The following is an 18,417-nucleotide window of genomic DNA, read 5'->3' as shown; positions in this document are numbered from 1 at the left end:
TCCTGTATTTAAACTTCACTTATAACCTGTTAGACTGCAGCCTGTTTCTTACAGAACAGTGAATTCTGAATGTACAACCTGGGTCCTTTCTCAACAATCTAAACTTAAGTAAAAATATCTAAAATACCAGAATTCACCCTTAAATTTACTTGAACATTCTCATGTTAAAACTCACTTGTGAGAAGAGCAAAGAAGACGAAAACATGGAAAGAAAGGCAGAATAGGTGAAGGAAGGGAGATGGAAAAGGGATATACAGACCAATCAAAAGAACAAAACAAGGAGGCCCTGGCTGATATAGCTCAGTGGATTAAGCACAGGCCTGCGAACCAGAGAATCGCAGTTCAATTCCCAGTCAGGGCACATGCCTGGGTTGCAGGCTGGTTCCCTGCAGGCCAGTTCCCAGCAGGGGATGCATGAAAGGCAACCATACATTGATGTCTCTCTCCTTCTCTCCTTCCCCTCTAAAGATAAATAAATAAAATCTTAAAAAAAAAAAAAAAGAAAAAAAAAAAGAAAAACAAGGAATAACTAGTATCTTCCGGAAATACTTTTTCTTTTTTGTCAGTTTATTGAGATGTAATTGACATGCATCACTGTACAAGTTTAAGGTGTACAACGTAATAACATGACTTACAAATACTGTATTGGGAAATGATCACCACAGTAGGTCTACTTAACTCAGGAAAATATTAATTGTTAGATTCTGGAAATGGTTTCCAAATCTCTTTGTATTTTATTTAATTAATACATTGTGTACAAGACCATGTGGAAAATACTATTTAAGATCTTATATTTCTTTCTTTCCACCTTTTTTAAAATTGTTGTTCAAGTACAGTTGTCTCCATTGCCCCCCCACTAAGCCCCCCACCCCAGCCATCTCCACTCCCCACCCTTGATCCCACCTACCCCCCTTTGGTTTTGTCCATGTGTCCTTTATACATGTTCCTGAAAACCCTTCCCCCACAGCCCCCCATTATTCCCTCCCACCTCCGCTCCAGTTACTGTCAGTTTGTTCTTAAGTCAAGTGTTGAAAGACAAATACCAATAATCTCACCCATAAGTGGAATCTAATCAACATAACAAACAAGCAAGCAAAATATAACCAGAGACACTGAAATCAGAAATACTGTTTTTTCAAACCACCATTTCCTCTTATACAGTGAAAATACAATGCCATTGCATTTCAGGTACCAGTCATAAATTAAATATAAGTGCCGACAGCTTGACAGGTAAGAGCCAAGGAACAATGGGGACAAATAGTCCTTTTGCCCTTTTAAAGGTAGCAGAATCAACAGAACCTGAACAAGGACAATATTATATTACATTAGATCAGGTACCTACCGTTGCTCACCATCCGCCTGGCCACTTCCCACAAGACAAGTCCAAAAGCCCAAATATCGACTCTCTTGTAAGAATCAAAACAATCCACCTGGATGGTTTCATCTAGAACTTCAGGGGCCATGTAGCGTTTGGTGCCCACGCGAGGGTTGTTCCCCACGTCCAGCTGATTGGTGCTCTGGGAATGCATGACTGCCAGGCCTAAAGGGGAGAGGACAACAGTGATCATCAGCTCACTTCCCTTCTCAGAGAGAGCTGCCGAAGAATTGTAAACCCACCCCAAGGGGTGCCCAGGTCACTGCTGCATTACAGCCAGAGTAATCTCCCGAATGCCCGTTGTGATGGCTTCGGTGAGAGCAGGAAAACGGGCTATTGTCAGAAACAATACTGTCAGAGGCTATTGGGTTAACATATATATGCGTGTCTGAGGCACCAAGTTCTAGGTAAATAATGAACTAATACACCAACCAAGACGTGGCTGGTGTTTGAAGCCCAGAGAAAGAACAGGCTCGCATCTTAAATGGGAGCCTCAAAGTGGCTTAACAAGCAGCAAATTACACTCTCAAGCTCCCCCAAAGCTCCCACCCATCTACACTCACAAGTTTCAAACTGTGCCAGACAGAATTTGAGGAAATTTGCCACTACAGGAAGGGCTGCTCCATCCCTAGAGGACGAACCAGGCACCTGAACAATAACGCCAACCAAACCCACGGGCCTTTCTTCACAGTCGCATGGAGAGAACATTAAGCTGGACTTCCATTCAAAGCACAACATTCATGTGAAATGGTTTTGACCCATTTCAGAATTCCACAGTCAATTAGAGAGACCTGGCACTCCTCACAGACCAGGAGATTAGGTCTGCAAAGGGAATTACTTTTTGATACACATGCAGACCAACTGAAAATGATTCTTGTGACACTCAAAATACTAAAACATGCCAACGTGGAACAAGCAGCCCCTGTAAACTTTTGCAACCCAATGACCCTTTGGGGCTGCCTCAAGCCATCTATGGAGAACGCTTCTCCTCCCACTCCATGGCTCTGCACGTGTGCGACAGTCACGCTACATAATGCTGGGGAGAACAGCTCAGCCTCAATAATTAGCAAAGATACTGGCAACTGCATTAGACTAAATCAGACTGGTTCCCCTTTCCTATATTTTTTTCAACAACCCCAAAATTCTATGGCCACTGTGAACACTTCCCAAATCATACATGCCCTCCACCATTTCTAGTACCAAAGAATCAAAATAATAGGATACTGAAAAGGTGCAATTTGAATAGAACATGGAGATAATAGCTGTGTTGATTTAAATATAAGTCCACAGATTTTTCTGGAACTTCTCCTGTGAGAGGTGAAGCTGTGTGAAGGGGCCATTATGTGGGGGAGTAAATCCACAGTATAGGACATAGTGCCCCTGAGACCACCCTTTGTATATAATTTTTACTTCATACCCAGAAATTAAGGATTGCTTGTTAGAGATCATGCTGTACTAATACTGCAAAATACCAGTATTCTAGTACAAATACTGGTTTCCTATTTATTTTTCTATTATAAAAATACCCGAACATACAGAAAGTTTGAAAGAAAAGTATAATTATCATTCATATCTACAACATCTAGATTTAACAACTGTTTAAAATTTTGCCATATTTTGTTTATCTCTATGACAAAGAGTGGGGAGCTCAACTCCCCACACTTTGTGGGCTAGGGTATCAAGCAGAATATGGCAGAAATGAGTGTGTATCTTCGAAATTAAGACATAAGAAGCTTAATGACTCCTGACTCTCTCTCAGCTCACTCACCATGTTGCAAAGACACTAAAGCAGCCCTGTGGGGAGATTCACAAAACGAGCAACTGAGACCTCCCATCACAGCCCTGGAGTGAGCCACCTCAGATGTTCCTCTCGCCCTGACCCAGCCCTCAGACGCGTGCAGCCCCGACAGACAGCTTGACTTGACCATTACCCCCGTGAGACCCTGGGCCAGAACACCGGAGCTAAGTCATTCCAAGTCCTCCCTCGCAGGACTGTGTGAGACACTAACTGTATTGCTTCAAGTGGCTAAGTTTTAGAGGTGATTTGCTACCCAGTGATAGGTAGTTATTAAGCCAAACTGAAAAGACAAAGGAAATGCAGTGTGTGAACCATGGGTGAATTTATTGTTTGAAAAAACTGAAAAATATGAAAATAAATATTAAGTGATATTAAAGAATTATCATTAACTTTTAGGTGTGATATTTATTGTGATTATGCAAAAGATATATTCTAAAGTATTTAGGGAATCCATTCTGAAGTTCTGGGAGTAATGATGTGATGTCTGCAACTTACTCTTAAATCAATTAGCAAATATATACTCATAGAGATAAACAAAATATGGCAAAATTTTAAACAGTTGTTAAATCTAGATGTTGTAGATATGAATGGTAATTATACTTTTCTTTCAAACTTTCTGTATGTTTGGGTATTTTTATAATAGAAAAATAAATAGGAAACCAGTATTTGTACTAGAATACTGGTATTTTGCAGTATTAGTACAGCATGATCTCTAACAAGCAATCCTTAATTTCTGGGTATGAAGTAAAAACTATATACAAAGGGTGGTCTCAGGGGCACTATGTCCTATACTATGGATTTACTTCCCTGAATAAGGAAGGGCCCCTTCACACAGCTTTCTGCACGGATCCACCCAAAGAAATGCAGCTGAAGAATTAACTCAGTAAACTGACTGCAAAACTCCTTCCACTGCCTCCCCATCAGGTTTCATAAACCAATGTCAACATGTCCATCTTCCCTACTTCACTGAGTTGTAACACCAGCTATAATTTAAATACTTATCATATCCCAAGTATTTATAATAATTTCTGAATCTTATCAGAGTCCTGTGAGGTAGACGTAATTGATTCAGTACATGAACAGCACATAAGCACACTGCTATGAAAGTTTCTCCATACAGTGCACAGTGTCAAACACTGGGGGGAGCCCCTTGCTAAGCCGCCCACCTCTGCATGGACTGTAAGCAGGCCAGCTCTTAAGGCATGTAGACAGAGGGTGAAAAACTAGGAAACCCAGGTCACCCTGGTTCTGAAAACCATGGCCCAGCCATAAACATGTTCTATAGCACAACTAAAACTGCCCACAGACACCACCAGGGCTGTGCCTTTTGGGGCTAGCCTAAAGAGTCTTCTTTTCATACCTGGAAAACATTGTAAAATGATTTCTCATCATGAAAGAAAAGACTTTAAAGGGATGCAAAAGAAATCAATTTTCCTGCCATGTCAAATGCCTTGTGTTTAAGAACAAAAACAATTTTGTCATTTATATAACTGTCTATGCCTTTAAGAGTCTAACAGTAACTACCATGATATGGATGTAAACCATTTTCAATCAAGTCAAGTGAGGAGTGTCTACAGTCCACTGAAATGAATAACCAATATGACAACTCAGTTCTTATTAGCGTAATTATTCAGCCAATATTTCGTGGGCCTAGGATGTATATGGCTTTACACACAGTCACTATAAATAAAAATAATCATGTTTATAATGCAATTCAGGCTACACTGAGTGTTACCCTAACACCGTAAGAATGATATATCCTAGCAGAGCAAATTAGTTTGGGGATTTTTCCCCCTTTCTCGACTGATAATTCTGCTGTGGTTACAGATTAACAACTTTAGAACTATGTTTAAGACAAACTGTTCAATATGCTACTTATGTGTGCCGACTCTGTGTAAAGGGCTGTGAAATCAGAAGGCAACAGCAGGGTCGCCTGAGGCTGGGCTGGCACTGACTGGCTGAAGGAGCATGAGGCGGTGGTCTGGGGTCCTGGGAAAGGCTCCGTCTCAATACCGATTTGGATTTTACAGCGTCTGCCAAACTCTAAGAATGTACACTTAAGATTTGTACATCTCCCAGGAAATTTAAATTTTACCTATAAAGAAAAAAAAATAATAATGAACTCTAGTAAATGATTTGGTGGTATACATGCTGAAGTCTTCAGAGGGGAGAGCTCTTTGGCCTACAATTTACATCCAAATGTATCAGAGATTAAGAAGGATTCATGAATGGGGGATAGATATGTGATAAGCTTAAAAATAATAAAATATTAATGGGAAAATCTGGGCAGTTAGGATACAGTTGGTCATTGTGAAGTTCTTGCATTTTATCTGCATGCTTGAAATTTTTCACAACAACGCTGTTGGGACGGAAAGAAGGCAACCTTGTTAATGTGGGAATACAACAGAGTAAAAATAGTAATTAAAAAATATTTGTAAAAATTTACCCAAATCTGCTATGCAACACTGTCCATTCTTCTTAACCAGGATATTCTTGCTTTTTAAATCTCGGTGAGCAATGGCTGGTTTCCCTTGGGTCCCAAATATCTCTATGTGCAAATGTGCGAGACCACTAGCTATGGACAGCACTATTCGCAGGCAGCTAACTGTATCCAGGGTAGTGAGCTGCAGATAGTCGTACAACGATCCCATTTCATGATAATGTGTGATTAACCACAGCTGGGTACTGGAGTGTCTTGACGTCATGTCTGAAGCAATGAAACCTGGGGAGAGCAAGAACAGAATTAACATGTGATCATTCCACAAAACTTCTAGTATCCAGAAACAGTGACCCATGCAGGAGGCATCCTCTGTAACAAAAAATAATTCAACTAACCAACTGCCATGAAGGGTTTACAGAAGCATCAACAAAGAAAAAGAACAGTGTCTATTCCTTAAAAGGATACTGCTCCTGAATAGGGAAATTTCATATTCATTTCCATGGTAAAATACCTTTTTAAAAACATTTTACACGGCATTAAGATTCAAATAGGAATGTTTTTGTGCTTACCCATAACATTAGTGCCAAGTCCTTCATTACACTGACATCCCCAGTACAGATCCTTCATCAACTACTCAAAAAGAAAAGAAACCTGGAACCCAAACATCTGTGCTCTTGTCCTTGCTCTGCCTGCGATTTGCTTTGCAGTATCAACTGCTCATTTAGGCTCTTTGGGGTCTCTCTTCTTAGTTGTAAAATACAAAGGTCAGTTTACATTAAATGATTGACAGATTCATCAAATAAAAAAAAGGAACTAATGAAATACAACAAGCATCTGTGATGCTCTTTGTTACTCATACAGGAAAACCAAGACCACAGTGTTTGTTAGCTGGAAAAGAAGACACACTTACAAAGAAAAAAATTACAACATACTGTGAAAAGTACTGTGATATATATCTGCAAAGGGCAGACAGATATTGTACCAGATGTTATAATAGGCTTCAATCAGGAAGTGACAACTGGTCTTGAAGGGAAGTGAAATATTGACAGATGTAGATAAAGAGGCAGGAAGGAATTTTTCCAGATATTCTTTGGGGAATTTCTGAGCAAACTGAAGGAACTACAGAAGTCAGAGGCACTTCCTAACCTATGGAATATAATGTGATATGTGTGCTTGTCCTTTTTGCTATAGAAGCACTTTGCTAGCTTTACTTTTCTCTGTATATCATATAATAATATTCTTACATACATTACCATGTAAAAAGAATAGTGCTAGAAAAGTACTTTTGTGCTTTTAATGTATATTATATGTAATATATAGCAGTGTACTATCTATAATACCATATGTATAGTATTATATAATATATCATATATGTTAACTTCACGGTTAGTAAAGTTTAAGAGATATAAATAGAAGACAAATTTTTTTTAAAGTTCTGGCTTGAAGAATTAAATGACTTGGGAAAGTCATTTCCCAAGTAAAGTAAAAGAAAAAGGCATAAAATGCCTTCCCATCTCATACTAAGTACTTCTTATAAAACGTACATCACTTTCACATGTATTTTCTCAGCGGACTTTCCTCAATAGACCAGTAAGGTAGATATCATTATACTCATTTTAGAAATAATAAAGTGGTTGATGGGAGATGCCAAGAATCACAAAGCTATTAAACTGCAACCAACACCAAGGTTGGTGCCAGCTGTTCTGGCACGACCCACCTCACACAGGAAGCTCCGGGAACAAAGAAAGGCCTTCTATTTGTTCGGCATCATCAACAATAGAAGCAGCTATCAAGTACTGAGTGCGAACAATGCACCAAGCACCTCGTATTGCAATCCTTCAACAACTACACAAAGTAGGTAGATTACGTCCCTGACATTAAGGTCAGTGACGGTCCCAGACAGTCTGACTCTCGAACACATACACTAACCCCAAACAGGTTGACTTCTACTCGGAGGAAGACAAATTGACATTTGTATCCCTGAAACATCTGTAAAGCGAACTGAGTAACATGTCCACACTTTGACTGCCTACCCGTTTATCCCCCTTCCTCTGGGACAATTCCCCCAGCCGCACTGAATTGCTCACTCTCTAATCTGTCTTCATCTCCACAAAGCAGCCTCTCCCAAAGCCCTTAGCTAGCCATAAGTGAATCAAAATGTGTAAACGTTAATAATTCTTATTCAAGGAAATGTTCCTGCTTAGTCGTTTTAAGTCATATATTAATCTGTAATGACATTCTCAAAACTAAATACCCCAAAATATAAAAGCACCACTCAAAAGAAATTAAATTATTGCTGTGTACTTGTATAGCCTCTACTGATTTCTCTGCCAGAGGGAGTGCAACCTTTGATTAAAAAAATCAATAACAAATTTTTATTCTCTCTAAGTCCCCTAGGTCTTCAAGAAGGATTTTTGTCTGTTTCGTCAATTATGGGCTAGACCAGCAATTTTCGACCTATGTGCCACAAGAATTTTATTTATTTACTTATTTATTTATTTATCCACTTATTTAATAGTTATAACAATTTTTTAAATCCTCACTTGAGCATGTATTTATTGATTCCAAAGAGACAGGAAGGGAGAGAGAGAGACAGAGACAGAGAGAGCATGCGCAAGAGAGACAGCAAGAGAAACACCAATCGGTTGCCCGCCCCCTACATGCACTGAGAGCAGGAATCAAACCCACAGCCTAGGCATGTGCACTGACTAGGAATCAAACCCACAGCCTTTTGGTTTACAGCAGGATCCTCCAACCAACTCAACCACACTGGCCAGGGCTTCTGCAAGAGTTTTTAAAATGTGCAGTACCTGACTATCTAGTCAGGGACACTGACCTCTTTTCCCTTAGACTGTTAAATTAAAAATAACAACAGCCGTCTGGTGTAAATGCCATCTTAAATCATAAATATATAGGTCATATAACAGAGTTGTACCTTATTGGTCCCGTCACATAATAAGGTTGCATCTGACTGGTTAATTCTTGGTACTAGAAATCCTTGTATACAAGTATAGGCACCCGATTTTTTAAGTCAATTTGGAGCAAAAAAGTAAATAATTACTATTATCCACATTAGTTTTGTAAATCAATCAAAATTACACCTATTTTGGTCCAACTCGCAAAATATATACTCTTTGGTGTGCCACAGAATTTTAGTAATTAGTTTATGTGTGCCGTAATGAAAACAGTTGACAATCACTGCTCTGTAACTTCAGGAAAGAGAACTTTTAAATGAGTAAGATTTTTTTATAAAACTATTTTCAGGTGTGAATCATATGACTGCATTTTCTTCAAAATGCTAGAGCATTTGTTATAAGATATCTGCATTGTAGGTCCAACAGCTCTACTGTTTGTGGAGGTTGAACAGATGCCTATAAGACAGAACTCTGGCAGCAGCCACTGGGTGTGTCCAGAACAGGAAGAGAAACTGCACAGGGCAAAAGCCTCTTGTTAAACAGCCAAAGTCATCCTCCCAGGCTCCTCAAAAGCTAAAAAAAAAACCACCCCAAAATCTTAAGTGCAGTAATCCGTGCCCCTTGAGACCTCTGACTGGCGACTCTCCCAGGAAGCAGGCACGGCGCAGCTCCGCCGGCTGGGCCTGCGACCCCACACAGGGGGGCGTGGTGGCCAAGTGCTGCTGGCTCCAGAGTTGAACTACTGGGTTCCCACGCTGTCCCCACAATTCCCCAGCTGGGTGATCTTGCACAGGTCACATAAAATCTCCACCTTGGTGTCCTCATTTATAGGACAAGGACATCAGCATATATTTTATAAAGGTTTATTGTGACAATAGAAGAGTTATTAGATACAAAACACTTCATAGGATGCCTAACATGTAGTAAGTGTTCAAGAATAGTTGGTCATTATTGTATTTTAAATAGCCCAGGGTTCAATTAAACACAATGATTTTGTAACTTTGTATCTCTTGTGGGTAGTTCCCTTTACTTCCCATTGATCTCCAGAAACTGACTGATTACAATGTTGGGCAGCACTTTTTAAGAGCATGAGAAGGTTCTAGAGATGGAGGGTGGAGACTGGTTACAGTTGTGAATATCCTTGTCATACTGAGCTGTACACTGATATGGTTAAAATGGTCAATTTTATGTAACTTGAAAATTTTTTTAAAGTGTAAGATAAGACTTTGGAGTAAAATTCTCAACCTCTTTGATTTTAGCAATGGCGAAAAGAGTGTGCAGAAACATACAACTTCGGCCCAAAGTCACGCAGTGCGAGAGTAGACACGTTTCCCAAATTTCCAGACCACTCTTTCTGCCCTGACACAGCAGAGCCTCCCGTTACTCACTCATCCGCTGGCTCTACACCAAGCACAGTAAAAGGAAGGGCTGACGTCCAAACTAGTCCGTTTGAAAGACAGTTTTACAAGTTTATGTATAAGGATGAACAATGAGGGCACAGAGTTTTATACGCATGCATGTTTATATATGTGCATGTATTTATGTATTTGTGCGTATAATTTAATTATGTATTTTGGTGGCTATAGTTATAGCAATACTCAAGGATGGGGGGATGGTGATCTGATATTCAAAATACAATATGCTCTTTTAATGGAGAAGAAAATGATCACAGAAAGCCTTAAAGTCTCTGCATCCAGAAAACCGGTAAAGTAGGGAGAGAAGTTTAACAAAAAACATTGTGTGTTCTACAAACTTTCTCAATTAAGAAGACTACACAGTATGATCAATCCACTGGTTTGACGTTATGACAAGGGTAGAAACAGCTCATGAATTCCAAATTTCTGTGGATCACTGGCAATAAGAAATGAACAATGTTTTGCCCTCTGTGATCACACTAAGGAAACAACGTCTCTCACATGAATCATATTGCAAAGGTGAATTTCAAATTCCCCTGTGATTTAATCCAATCTAACAAATATTTACTGAACACCTACCATGTGTAGTGTGCTGTCCTCCGTACTGAACATGAAAGCAAAAACAATGGAAATAATTCCTGTCCTCCTTGCACTGAAGAGTGGAGTGGTATCACAGGTCATTTAAGTTAAGTGCACGGATAAAGTGACTATTTCCACAGTACGGTGATACCCAGAGCACTTTGCTCAATGAGCCTGTGAACCCATGAGAATGACAGGGAAGCCCGAACATGCACTTCCCTCAGTGAGTCTCAGACCCCCATGCTTCTTAGCATGTGCACATCTGCCATCAAGAGTAATTCTAACATTTAAAGCTCAAGTACTTCTTGGACCTCACAGCTTCTAATACAGCCAGTGCTTTATCTGTTACGTAACTTCAATCTGTTCCAGTTTCAGAGGAAAAACTGGGACACTGAAGGGTAATTCCAACTGCTGATGTATTTTCACCTTGTACCCTGACTCCAGACTAAGAAGCAACTCTACTACTATTGTATATGACCATCTAGCCAACTACAGTGTGGGGTACAGAACTGTGGTCAGGAGCGAGACGGCCCAGGGTGATTCTCAGCTCTACTATTCAATGTGCCGGGTGCTGTTAACCTCTATGTACCTCAGTTACCTCCGCAGTTACAACTGGGAAACCAGAGTACCCAGCTTCTTATGGCTATGACGAAGAGTAAATAAGAAAACGCGCCTAAATCACTGCTTACCGCCTGCTAACTAGTCGTTACTGCTGTTATTGCCATCGCTACTGGTGTTGTTACACACAGGATCCAGCAGCAACACGAGGCACTGTGTGATAAGAGTAATAGCAGAGGTACAGAGTGGGGAGTGCAGGAAAGCACAGTTAATTCTCCCGGGAGAGAGTAAAAGGGAACTGAGATGTCTGAATGGAAGAAAGGGTGGCTGGAGGGTGGGACAGGTATAGCAGGTAATCAAGGACATTATGAACAAAGGCACAGAGACATGGATGTTCACGGCAATGCTGAGGAAGGGCAAATGTCAGCAGTGGCTGTGTGTGTGCACATTTGTACAGGATGCTGCAGAAACTCCTTGGACCCCAGAACAGGGAGTCTAGCACGCCAGGCCCAGAAGTCACAACTGTTGCAGGCAATGTGACAGTCCTTAAAAACAACTTGAGCACCAAGTATCTCAGCTCCCCAGTGGAAGATAACAGTGTAGAGAGATAGACTGGAAAGGGGAGACCAAGAATAACAATCCAAGTGAGGAGGATTAGGTGCTGGCTAGGGCCCAAGGGGAAGAGGAAGGGAAAAAATCAACAGCAGACACTGAGACCCTTCTGAGATGGAACGCACCACCACACTGTTGAAGCAAAGCTTTTGGACAACCGTCAAACCATTATTTGCCAACAACTTGACTCAGGTTTAACACTAATTGGCAGTACAGCCACGCACCACTTAACGATGGAGGTACATCCCGAGAGGTGTCTTGTTTGGAAACTGTTGTTGTGCGAACATCACAGAATGCACTTAGATGGCACGGAGGGCTCTCCACCTGGGCTGCACAGCACAGCCTCTCGCTCCTCGGCCACCACCTGGATGGCATGCTACTCCACCGAATGCCATGGCCACTGTAACACAGCAGCGTTTGTGTACTTAAACACAGCCAAACACAGAACAGGCACGGTAAAAACGTGGTGTAAAAGATAAAACACAGCACACCGGTACAGGGGGCCTACCAGGAAAGGAGCCTGCAGGACAGTGGTTTCCTCCGGGCGAGCCAGGGAGTGAGTGAAACGACAGTGAGTGTGACAGCCTAGAACTCTGCTGTGCACGACTGCAGACTTTGTAAACACTGCACACTGAGGCCACACTCAATTTATAGAAACACATGACAATAAATCAAGCACAAAAGAAAATGATGTGATCAACTTTACAGTGAACTTTCTATAAATATAGAAAAAGTACGCTCTAAAATAATGATAAAAGTGCAGTAAATCCTCATTATCAAGTATCATCTATTGTACGTAACAGTATGCGCTATACTTTTATACAAATGGCAACACAGTAGGCTTGTTTACAACAGCATCACCGCAAAAATATGCGACATGGGCTGTGCTACAGTGTTTTCATGGCTACAACACCACAGGCAATAGGACCACTTACACGTGCTGTCCATCCGTCATTGATAGAAATTTGCAGGCATAGAAATAAATCCTGGCAACAGCTTTGTGTAGGCCAAACCCAATCCAATAGCCAGGAAGTGGCCAACACTATCTTCTGTAGGTCAGATTCTATACGAACTTTATATCCACCAACAAATACCACTCCAGGCAGCATTCATCACAGATTTATTAGTATAAACACATTTACAAAAACTTTTCAAAAACATATAAGCCAAGGGACACGAGGAATATTCTCACCCTTTACACTTCCATAGCCGTATTTCAATGAGCTCTTCCCATATTTCACAAATGTTTTTAAGCTTCTAGTTTCCAAATTAAAATGTATGCTAAATCCCTCTGTAAATCTGGGCTTTCAAAACGATGCCTAGGTTGAGGGAATGTGCATTTAATTACGATGTCCCTGGGAGCTATGAAAATCTAGGAAATCGTCCAAAGATCTTTCTTAGTTTGATTCAAGTAATAAATATTCAAAAAGGGTGTGGGAGGAGCAGAACAACCGATGGAGCCTGGAAGTGAACAATATGGGGCAAATTTGTGTTGTTTAAATTGCGACCTGCAGAAAAGGAATGAATGATAACAATTTCCTTTTCATTGTCAAGTAAACCTTCAAACGTAGCCTCTCTGCAGATTTAAACAAGAAATTAGTGTTTAAAAAAATTAAACAGTATATAAATGCTCAAGATCCCTGTATCACTTTTCAGGAGAGACTGGCAAATTCACATACACCAAATCAGAGGGGACCAAAGCAGGCAAATTAGTTCTTTCTAGCTAAAATTAATGAGGGGAGTCATCCTTGTACTTACCTAAAATATTTTCGTGCCTCAGCATCACGGTGTTGTACAGTTCTGTTTCCCTGAACCACGACTTCTCGTCCCGGGAGGAGAAGATCTTCACAGCCACATTCTCCCCCTGCCAGCTGCCCCTCCACACCTCACCATACCTGCCTTTCCCTGTGGAAAGCAGCACAGAGGTGACATTGGACAGGACAGAAGAGGTAGCCAATCAAGTTCATGCCTACGACTCTTAACCCCTCCCACTGTTCACTGGGAAAACTCAGTTTGATTGAGATCTAAATACCACAACCTTCTGCCTGTGAAGGTAGATCCTGCCCCTCCCGACCACCCCACTGTGATAAATTAAACACCGTCCATATTTGCACTGCACCGTTAGCTGCAGATGACAAAGTTTTACATTTAAAGTCCTCTATTAAAAGGCATAAGACACACATGGTTTTAAAAAGCACATGAAAGTTAGTAAAACTAAAAACATGGTAGAGATGATTAGATTTCAGTGTCGTGCTGAAAAAGTGTATGTGGCTAAACTGAATAGCTTATTTCATTCTTTCCCCTCATACACGATCAACAGGCATTTTCTGAGATTTCAAATTTGTGAATTTCCATACGCACTTGTATTTTTCATAAAGGAGACTGTTAAGTTTGAAATGTGTGTTCTGAAAGATTAAAAAGAAAATCACACACGAGCACACAAAAAACAATGCTGTGAAGGAGATCGACAAGCAGCCACTGCCATCCCTAAAGGATTTCTTGGTGGAGGATATAGTTCAAAAGAGGATTTGCAAAGTCTTAAACCCATAATCCCAGAACAGTTCTGATTTCTGACATTGGTCATGGGTATTTGCTTGTTAGACAGCCCCTGCAATGCCACAAGCGGACGACACTGGAAAGACCAACTGGAGAAGACGTTCTCCGGAATACAGTGACTAGCTGTGATGATTCTGCCCGGTGCATGCCCCCTTCTGCAGCAGCAACTCCTCACTCAGCTTGTCAACTCCATGCCCCCTCTGCCATGTTGTGCCTTAATTATAGGTAGGGGTGAGCAGGGAGGCTGGGAGGAGGAGGTAATTACCACAAGACTCTGTGGATCAACACAGGGTATAATCAAGGAGAAAGACATGCGGCACCAAGACAACCCTGCAGCCACAGGCGCAGCTTGCGGTGCAGTGGGGCAAGTGGCTGATGGAAATCACGGCTGGTAATAAGCAGCTGTAGCACCACCTGCACAGACAGAAATACAGCTCTTTGCTGAAAAACGAAGCCACTGAGAACCCAAATATGGAGAGAGAGAGCACGTCTGTCCGGGTAACTCACCTGAAACATAATCAAAACCACTCAATCTAGATTTCCTTATGATAAATAATGCCCCTGTTAAATACCAATGACTAACTCTAAAGGATGTTAAATGTGGTAAGTGGTCTTTGTGAGCCACTGTCAGGTCACACAAATAGTGTTCATTTAGTACAATATTAATTTTAATCTTGTCAATTAAGTCGATGAATAAAGCAACGGCCCAGCATTTGTAGTTCAAGAAGAGGGCTGATGCGAAGATGCTACAAAACTGGCTGCTAAAAAATGGTAGGCTTATCTTTCCCTCTCTTTGTTTCCCTTCTGTATCTTTGGTTGCCCTTTGTCTGAACAGTCTCATTAGGAAAGAGAAAAAATTCCCCAGAGAACTTGTGGACATTACTATAAAGTTCCCTTTAAGGCCTTTTTTTTCTTTTTAATATGAGAAAACAGAGATGGATGTCAGGATAAGTAGGTAGAATTAAAATAGAAAACTACTTCAATGGTTTTCAAATGCTTTTCACATTGTCAAACCCTCCTTAGGAAGATTCCCTAAAAACAGAAGCAGAGCTGCCCAGAAGTCCTGGCCACGGATCCCCACAAAACAGACCCCCAAAGCCTCTGAAATTTGGGGGCTCACTGATCATTGCCTGGGAAAGACTGATCTAGTCCAACATGTATTATTTTTTGAACTAAAAATGACAATGTACTATTCACAAGCAATTCATCACAGACATTTTTATTTAAGGCTGTAATACATGAACACCATAAGCTACTAAAAAGGCACTGCTTTTTTTAAAAGTCTTCAGCGCTACACCAACAAAGTGCTGTAACTGAATATACATTATTTCAAAAAATACTGAAAATATCTATACAACCAGAAACAGTATGTATTTTTAAAGGTACAACATTATGTCGCCCTTTGGACTCTGAGGTCCATCTTCAAGGACAGATCTTGAGACCTGCAGCCCTGGGAATGGTGAATGGCCGTGGACAGGAGGTTGGGGGAAGTGCGACAGGCACACGCCTCCCTTCACTGCTTCGCACCCCTACCCACAGCCCCTGGTTCATGATCAAATAGGATGTTAAGTGATGTTACGTAGTACAAAAGGACAACCCTGGTTGTACGCACTGAGCACATTTCGGGACTTTTCGGTTTTTTATCTTCTCCGCTGCAGAGAAGCAGCACAAAGCAGTGTTCAGACAGTCCTAGTAGCTGTAGACCTAGGGTATGGGCAACAGGCTTCGGATGGACGCTTGTGTACCTGAAAGGGACACTTGCCACTCTTACTACGTCTCCCCACCCCCTTTCCATTACTGGGTTAGGGGGGTCCTGATTTTCATGGAAACAGGAAGAGAAGCCAGAGCACAGCAGCCACGTGGTGGAGGGAGCCGCCTACCCCAAAACTGCCAAATCCAGCCCAAAGAAACCTGGAGAATTAGGAGGAAATCGCAGAGATGATGCCAACCCATTATGGCCACTGTGGCCATCCCTGCATGGAGTCTTAAAGAGAATATAATGAAAACTATCATGCGGCTAGCAAACAGCCACCAGAGAACAATAAACCTAACAAAAATTGGGACTTCAAAATAAAAGCATTAGGTACCATCTCTCTAGGCGGCAATCAGCCGTACAAAAACAAGCCATTGACATGTCAGAAATTTTGACCCATGAACCTAATTCCTGGGAATTTATTCTGGGAATTCAAAAGAAAGAAGCAATGTGTACAAAATATTTCTCAAGTAGTAATGTTAAAGAAAAATTAACAGTCAATAGACAAGTATTACTCTCTTTAAAAATACTTATGATGTGTACAAATACAGGGAAATGTGTGTAAGATTAAAACTGAAAAAAGGGGACATGAATTATATACACATTATGATGACATCTATGTATAAATGTTTCTATATGGAAAAAATGTGAGTGGCCATAGGGAAATACGTATACATAGCTCTTGTTTATATAAAGCAGTTATAAAGGTAGCTTTGGTAAATTTATTTTATTATTTTTAAAGGCAGGAGAAGAATGAGAGGGATTAGAGAATTGCAATAAGCAAGTTTATGGTCCACAAACCTACTTACCTCATATCATTCAATACCTACAATCAGGAGCAGCCATATTAATTAAAATTTTAAACATTCCCCTCATCCCAAAGGATTTACTTGCAACTGAAAACTGAAAACTTTTGACTGAGCATTCTCTCTACTAACTAGTGACAGATTCCTTTGACAAGGACTTACACAAGGTCAGGTGCTCCAACACAAGTCACACGGAGGACAGAGACGGAGTCACACCACATGGCTACCCTGCATCTCCCGATGTTTAACCAGCAACAGGAAACAACAAACAGACTTCTTTCCAAGCGCCATCCTACTTCTAGAACCAAAACTAACACTGCATGTAACCCCCAAAGGAAGGCAAAAAAGAATTACCGACACACTCCAACAGTGTGATCTGGCGAGCCACTGTTCTTTGTACCAGAAAAGGAAGACCAGAGCCGCTTCCCGACGTACACGAATGATCCAATAAATCCTGTGTTTCAAGACAAGGAGAAAAAAATAAAACCATTGATAAACAGCTCTCAGTGCAGAGTAGGAGCATGCATGTTGCTCTAACTCTTGCAGAGGCAGCAACCCTGGATGCACATCCCCTTCACGTGCGTGACCAGCCCCACTATTGGAAGCACTGGTTTTATGAGGAAAACCAGAAGCTCACCCTTTTCCTGGTACAGGAAAGGTTTTCCTGGGGGATAGGTGGTCCTCTCATGCACCCAGTTTTAGAATTAAATACATAAAGAAGCTGGGTGGACAAAGTTGAAGATGCAACTTAAAAAGTCCAGGAAGTAGGCGGGGCACAGGGAAAACAGTAGAACAGGGAACAAGTGGAGCAAAAGAAGAGCAAGGAACTTCAAGTCCAAGGGCTGGGCATAACCAGCCACCTTCTACGCCACTTGTCAGTATCTAGCAAAGGATCTACTCTGGTTGACATGCCAACTAAGGGGCTCTAATGAGGAAAAACAAATTAGGAATAGGAAACAGATGAGTGTAATGTTGCCTGTCTTAAAAAGGCACAGCTGGCCATGTGAGTCATCAAACCAGTACACTCAAGCAGAGTGTAGAACAAAGGGGCCACAAAATTAACACCTGCATGTCACATTTTTATGTGAAGTAGCCACGCATGATAGAAAAACTACAACTTTCATTAAAACCATGCCCTGAATCTACTTCTAAAAAAGAACATATTGTGAAAAAGATTACCAAATAGTACAGTCATAAATTTCCACTGCTTAGGAAAAGAAGAAAGCAACTAAGAAGCAGAGGTCTTTCTGCATCAGAAACAGCTTGTCCGTGATAACCACTGGGCCCGTGAAGGCGGAGATAAGGCTGGAGGAACAGTGAGCGGACCTTCCTCAAAGTTCGTCCTTTTCCAAACAGTTTAGCTGGCCTGTTAATGCAACACACTCACTTGTTTGAATTTCATCTACTTTTTTTTTAACTTATTCTGAGTGCCACTGTGAAGTACTGCTCATCAGTAAAATTACCAAAAGCTGAACCAAAGGAACAAATTTACAACCCTTAAAAACCACAAAATGGATAATCAACCAGAAATTGAATGTAGATGAAGAACTCTCACATCTCCCAAACCATTTATCTGATGTTCTTTTTTCTCTTTATTCATTCAATTTTTC

General features: G+C 41.0%; 1 protein-coding gene across 2 annotated transcripts in view; it reads right to left on the bottom strand.

Moving 5' to 3' along the window:
* Nucleotides 1–18,417, bottom strand: part of ACVR1 (activin A receptor type 1) — a 137,106-nt gene that overhangs the window by 21,548 nt on the left and 97,141 nt on the right. For both annotated transcript variants that reach the window (XM_037138326.2, XM_037138327.2), the window contains 4 exons: nucleotides 17,162–17,261; nucleotides 13,451–13,597; nucleotides 5,620–5,895; nucleotides 1,343–1,540 (listed from right to left, as the gene is read on the bottom strand). In XM_037138326.2, the coding sequence (XP_036994221.2) occupies nucleotides 1,343–1,540; nucleotides 5,620–5,895; nucleotides 13,451–13,597; nucleotides 17,162–17,261 (721 nt within the window). The remainder of the gene's footprint in view (nucleotides 1–1,342; nucleotides 1,541–5,619; nucleotides 5,896–13,450; nucleotides 13,598–17,161; nucleotides 17,262–18,417) is intronic.

The sequence above is a fragment of the Artibeus jamaicensis genome, unplaced genomic scaffold, assembly GCF_021234435.1.
Source record: "Artibeus jamaicensis isolate MK-2021 breed Jamaican fruit bat unplaced genomic scaffold, CSHL_Jam_final contig_1832, whole genome shotgun sequence".
NCBI classification, from domain to species: domain Eukaryota; kingdom Metazoa; phylum Chordata; class Mammalia; order Chiroptera; family Phyllostomidae; genus Artibeus; species Artibeus jamaicensis.
The sequence above is the reverse complement of the archived record's forward strand: the minus strand, read 5'-3'. Positions and strand labels throughout refer to the sequence as shown.